Source organism: Chelon labrosus (assembly GCF_963514085.1).
Source record: "Chelon labrosus genome assembly, chromosome: 16".
Taxonomy (NCBI): domain Eukaryota; kingdom Metazoa; phylum Chordata; class Actinopteri; order Mugiliformes; family Mugilidae; genus Chelon; species Chelon labrosus.
This window is the reverse complement of record NC_140349.1, coordinates 21,472,822-21,479,088: the sequence shown is the minus strand read 5'-3', so window position 1 is coordinate 21,479,088 and position 6,267 is coordinate 21,472,822. Positions and strand designations below refer to the sequence as shown.

Below are 6,267 nucleotides of genomic sequence, written 5' to 3'. Positions count from 1 at the left end.
TGTACTACAACATCTCACTTTAAATTAATAAAAGGGTACTTCTTCTACTCCTGTCTTTGAACAATCAACCTAGCATTTTATTGTTTGTCCATATCAGTGAAATTTGATCTTGTATTCCAAATTATTTTAGTTTTATTCTGGTAACCACCTTATGTCATATAAAAGTTTGTATGTGTGTGAGAGAGAGAGAGTGTGTGTTCTTTCTTCCCAGGCCTGACTCATCCACCTCTCTGTGTTTACTTCTTTAGGCCAGCGAAGTTCTCTGGAAAATATGCATCGTTATAACTGTCTCTTTGTGAAGCACCAGGCCTCTGCAATATTTCTCACCTAGGTGTGTGTGTGCGCTGATGCCAGAGCGGGGCCTGCGCCGGTTAACTCTCAGCTCTCCGGGCGGCAGCAGAGAGAGCGCGTTTGTGTATGTGTGTGTGCGTATACGGGGAGAAAAGCTGTGGGAAACCTCGGGTGGCTTTTCAAGCAAACTTCATATCTCGGAGCAGACATTCGCTCACCGTGTGGGATGAAGATGCTCCTCCTTCACCTCACTCTGGACTCTGCCTGTCGGTCAAGCAGTGAGGATGTTTTGTGTTGTTTTGTGCTTTAATCCTTCTCACCGGGCAACACCTGACAACCGCAACACTCAGCGGAAGAGAGTGTTTTGTTGCTGCGGCTACAGCCAACTCACCCCTGACTTATCAAACCGCCAAATTAATTCTTGACTTGTTGTTATGAGGTAGCTTCCTGTTGTGTGTCTGTGTCTGTCGGGGGTTAGCAGAGCCTGAAGGCCCGGTCGGCGGGGGTTATATTCTGTATGCAGCCGCTTTTTAACACTCTCTGTCTCTCTCTCTCTCTCTGTCTCTCAGGCCTCGGAAATAAAAAGGAAGAGGCCGCTGAATGATACGGGATGGAAAGGTGTGAGAGAACCCCTTTACATTTATGGCCTCTGTAGAGCTGGAGGAAGTGGCGTAGTAAAGTGGAGTCGCGCTCCAAAGCCCTCACTCAATTCCAAGTACATCACAGACAGTGGATTCAGAGGCGACGGGAAAAAAAACAAAACAACAAGAACAAGAATGCTCAGAAGTGAAGCATAAAACCTTTGCCTGGATCAACTGAGATAATCTATACATGCATTACGCTCAGTACTGTACTCCAGGTGGATGATAGCAGCTGGGAGATAAATATTAATACATGAAACATAGCAGCATCATTCCTTGTTTGCTGATACACTATAAATAATAGTACTGTAATAAATGATAAATGCACTTTCCCAAAGTTATAGTACTTTATTTTACTACATTTTTCCTGGATGAGTATTTACAGTATACAGGCAGCATTTGAATCTGTCAGTATATTTAGATTCATAGCTACAAGCTTTGCTCATAAACTCAAAGTTGAAATCTGGAAGTAAAATCACTTTCATTTGAACATAAGGACATCAACTGAGTGAACCTATTCAATCACAGTCCACCAGTGGAGAAGGGACATTAAAAGTGACCAGCAGTGGTTGTAAACTAATTCTAATGTATTTTCATCTAACATGAAGTTACTATGTAAAAATATCCCTTTCAAAATTTTATGTATTTAAGTAATACAGCAATAAAATGTATTGGCATATTGCTATGTACTGTATATTATACTCAACATAATGCAAGAATGTGTATTATACAATATTGATATGTTACAAAAGTTGATTTTTTGAAACCTTAATCTGCAAAAAACCTTGACTTAGATAGACTTTATTGATACACAAGGGAAATTGCTTGGTCCCCGTAGCTCAGTTGCACATAGAAAACACTCCTGGAAAAATAGATGTAAGACAGTTAAGATATAAAATAAAATAAAATAAAATAAAATAAAATAATTATTGCAAGTATTTGCTTCATTTTTCTATGTTTTTTAATTCCTTGTATTTGTTGTTCAATGTTTCACACTGTGTTGCATCTTTTTCTGCTCTACATTTAAATGTCGTTATTTTCAAGAAGTGTGAAATATTTGGGGGGGTATAAATGTTTATGTGCGTGAACTCTTGTGCGTGAACCCTCTGGAGTATCCCCAGATGTGCAAAAAGCTCTCTAATAATAGTGTTTCTTACCTGATGCTGCAAGGCTAAGGAAACATGCATCAAATATTAGTGCGGCATTACAAGCCCAGGTTGTGCTGAGAACTAAGAATTTTTCCAAGCCTGAGCTCAGAGGCAGCAGTAAACAGGACCAGACTGGAGATGGCCACAAAAAAAAAAAGAAAAAAAAAAGGAACCGTTAACTGCTAAACGTTCAATGTTTCCTCTTGACTCTAGTGGAACTGGAGCAAAAAGCCAATACGAAAATAAACCACTCAAAAATGGTTGTATTAAAAGACAGATCTGTAAATTGAGAGAATGAAAGTAGGTCACATTCTGTGCTAATATTCCCAGTACACTGGTTGAGTTCAATAGTCTTTCTCTCTCTTCATGAATCAGGCCACTTAATTTTATTTTGCCAAGACAATAAATAGAAGTAAATTTAAAGGCTTCACTGGATAATTAAATAGACTCTGTTTCATAAATGAATGTTCATATTTAAATAGCGAGGTCGACCTCCACCTGGCTCAAATATTTAATATCAGAACCTCAGAGGGAGGCAGGCCCATTATGCAAATCCAGGCATCACTTGGTGACCCTCCACACTTTTGCACCACAGCAACACAGACCGTCCCCTAATGGCCCTTATTCAGTAAACACAAGTCCTCTGCCATGTGGATTTGAGACAACAAAAGATTAGCACTATTTGCAAATATACAACTGAGTTCAAAGGCACAGCTCTCTTCCCTCGCTTCCCTTCTTTTGTTTGCGCGCACGGCTTTGAATGTGTAGGGCACCCCTCGCAACAGACTGGAAGAGATTTTTAGGCATCAAATATGAATCCTAAACTTTTCTCAAGAAGCCATTTTAAACAACAAGGCCAATTTGAACACTTATAAAAACTGTAGGAAATGTATGTTTTTAAGAGGATGTTGTTTGAGACAAGTACTTTTTTAAAATCTATATTTAAAATCAAATTTATTTGAAAAAAAAAAAAAATCTATAAATCTGTAACAATCTTGCTAGCTTGTAGTTTGCAGAGAGTCTGCGGTGGAGGGCGGCGTCTGAGGCCGGTCAAAAAAGGCGAGGTGTGCGCGCACAGGCCACGCCCCACATCCCCAGGAGGTCCCTGGGGGCCCTTAAATGAGGAGGCATCAGTGTTAAGAACCCAGCATCCACTTGGGCCTGTCTCAAAGTCAGTGAGCCACCTCGTCTCGGATTTAGGCCCATCAGCCCACAGCTCGGAAATATGACTTCTTCCAACTCCGACCAGCGCCTGGAGCATCTCCTCAGCGCCGTGGAGAGCGAGTTCCAGAAGGGCAGCGAAAAGGGAGACGCGTCCGAGAGGGATATTAAACTGACGCTGGACGATGCAGACTTATGGAACAAGTTTAAAGAGTTAACCAACGAGATGATAGTCACCAAGACTGGAAGGTAGGTTAAATGCAACCAACTGTGGATTGGCTGATTGTGGAGTTCTTTACGGTATAGTTTGCCTAATTTTACGCACGGGGTTGTGGAGCGTGTAAGCTTGTTTATGAAACAAAATTCAGTGTATAACGTTTAAAGCATTTTGGAGCTTGACATAAAATATACTGAGACAAGAGCTCTGCCAAACGTGGTGCCTCTGAGGCCTCAGAGGCCCTACGAGGTTTATAACAACGCCAAAGAAACTTATTTCTTTGTAAATATGCAATGTAAACTCGTGTTGGTAAAATTCACAAACGCCTTAATAATTTGTAAAATTTGTAAAAATTCCATCCTTGTTTTCTAGGAGGATGTTTCCGGTTCTGAGGGCCAGCGTCTCTGGCTTAGACCCGAACGCCATGTACTCGGTGCTGCTGGATTTCGTCGCCGCGGACAACAACCGCTGGAAATACGTGAACGGAGAATGGGTCCCCGGTGGCAAACCGGAGCCCCAGAGCCCCAGCTGCGTCTACATCCACCCGGACTCCCCCAACTTTGGAGCGCACTGGATGAAAGCGCCCGTCTCCTTCAGCAAAGTCAAACTCTCCAATAAACTCAACGGCGGCGGACAGGTGAGAAGAGCGCTAGAGGCGCACAATTACTGCGCAAATAAATCATTATTTATCGTGATAAAATAAAGAAAGAAATTAAAAGGATTTTAATTTTATGACAACCATGTCAAATGATTATTTCAGAGGAGTTTTTAGTTTAGTTTAGTTTGTATGGGTGGCAAAACTGTGTGGATCTTTATGAAGAAACCATATTTATGTTTATATTTCTTAGTCTTCACTTAATAGGAGACAGAACAATTGGACTTGGACATGTAGTGACAAACAGCATCATTAACTGGAATGTTTCCACAGATCATGCTGAACTCTCTGCACAAATACGAGCCAAGGATACACATCGTGAAGGTCGGAGGCATCCAGAAGATGATCAGTAGCCAGTCTTTCCCCGAGACACAGTTCATCGCCGTCACTGCATACCAGAACGAAGAGGTCGGTTGCTCCACAGTAAACATGTCCTCACTGTAACACCTCATCAAAGACGGCATCTTGACAGTTGACCGAAATGCTAACGGCCCTGTCTCTATCCACAGATCACTGCTCTGAAGATAAAGCACAATCCGTTTGCTAAAGCCTTCCTGGACGCCAAAGAAAGGTACAGGCCCAGGCCTCCAACTCACTGCTCAAGTGTACAAGTTTGTATTTTGCCACTATAGAATCTAATGTGAGTGATTCTGATTGCAGGAGTGACCATAAAGACGTCCCCGATCACTCTGCAGACAGTCAACAGTCTGGCTACTCTCAACGTGAGTTTAAAAAAAATATTCTTATCATATGTCAAAAGTCAAATGCTTGTCGTTCTTCGTACATCTTTACACGGGAAGCTCTAACGTGATGCTTAACTGTGCATGCTTTCTTCCGCAGTCGGAGGTTGGTTCCTCCCGGGCCAGAGCCCCATCTGCCCCAGCAGCAGCCCCCCTCAGTTCAGCGGCACGGCGGGCCACTCCTCTGGCTCCTACTGCGAGCGTTACTCCAGCCTGAGGAGCCACAGGGCGGCCCCGTACCCCAGCCACTACCCCCACCGCACCTCTAGCACAAGTAAGACCCGGCTCTGTTTGCTTGTTTTGAACTTTCAATGAAGCAAAAAAAGAGAGTTGGTATTCATTTTTGGGCTTTAACTCATTTACAGACAACTACATGGACAACACTTCAGGGACTCTTCCTACTCATGACAGCTGGTCCGCTCTTCAGATCCCCAACTCCACAGGCATGGGTACTCTGTCCCACACCACCAACTCCACATCTAATTCTAGGTGAGCCTCTTTACCATGTAAAGTTTTGTATTATGCACTTCTGTGTCTGTGAGAGAAGCATTTGTGAAAGAATCCCACCAACCCTTCTGTCCCTCTCCTCTACAGTCAATACCCCAGCCTCTGGTCAGTAGCCGGCACCACCCTCACCCCTTCAGGCTCGGCCTCGGGCTCCATACCCGGAGGACTGACCTCCCAGTTCCTGAGGGGCTCTTCCTACACGGGCCTCACCTCCTCACTGCCCGTCTCCTCGCCCTCCTCCATGTATGACCCCAGCCTGAGCGAGGTCGGGGTCGGGGATGCCCAGTTTGAGAGCTCCATCGCCAGGCTGACCGCTTCCTGGGCGCCTGTAGCTCAGAGCTACTGAGCGTCTGAAGAGTTGACTCTGCCGGCCGGTCGTCCTCTCCAGGGGCAGGACTAAATGCACGTCCTGGAGAAGATGAAACCCGGAGGGCTGTTCGTGAAAAAGATTAGATTATCCATTCCACAGTCTGGAAAAAAAAGATGTGCAAAGACAGAACTTGAAAGACAATCCATCTCTCTACAGTAATAAGCCTTAAAATAGCTGCATGGTCAGAATCTTTGCTCTTAGTAAATTCCATCAGGATCATTAAACATAACCGGTTGATTACCTTTCTGATTCCACACAACTCACTGACACTGAACGTTATTTTTACCCTTAACATTATAAGAAAAAGAAAAAGGTTCTGCTAACATAAATGTGTTATATAAATGTGTATATAGAATAAATTAACGTCCTGTGTTTTCCATATAAATGTGCCTTTTCTGATTGCAATACAAACGTTCCACTTTCGGACTGAGACGCAAGTGCCTTCTGCTTCCTGGCGGCGGGGTTTTGTCGAGAAAAAAAAAAAAGACACGGCCCCTGCCCTGCGCAAACGCCTGTACATAAACTATGTATTTGTAT

At 43.5% G+C, this 6,267-nt stretch overlaps 1 protein-coding gene across 1 annotated transcript; it reads left to right on the top strand.

Moving 5' to 3' along the window:
* Positions 1-3,213: 3,213 nt before the first annotated feature.
* On the top strand, positions 3,214-5,706 carry tbxta (T-box transcription factor Ta; the record flags this gene model as incomplete). The annotated part of the gene is made up of 8 exons (XM_084562702.1): positions 3,214-3,490; positions 3,831-4,095; positions 4,387-4,521; positions 4,623-4,684; positions 4,774-4,835; positions 4,954-5,127; positions 5,219-5,342; positions 5,448-5,706. Exons 1-8 carry the CDS (start codon positions 3,306-3,308, stop codon positions 5,704-5,706), a joined length of 1,266 nt encoding a protein of 421 aa, XP_084418828.1. The 5' UTR covers positions 3,214-3,305.
* Between the last annotated feature and the right edge of the window lie 561 nt (positions 5,707-6,267).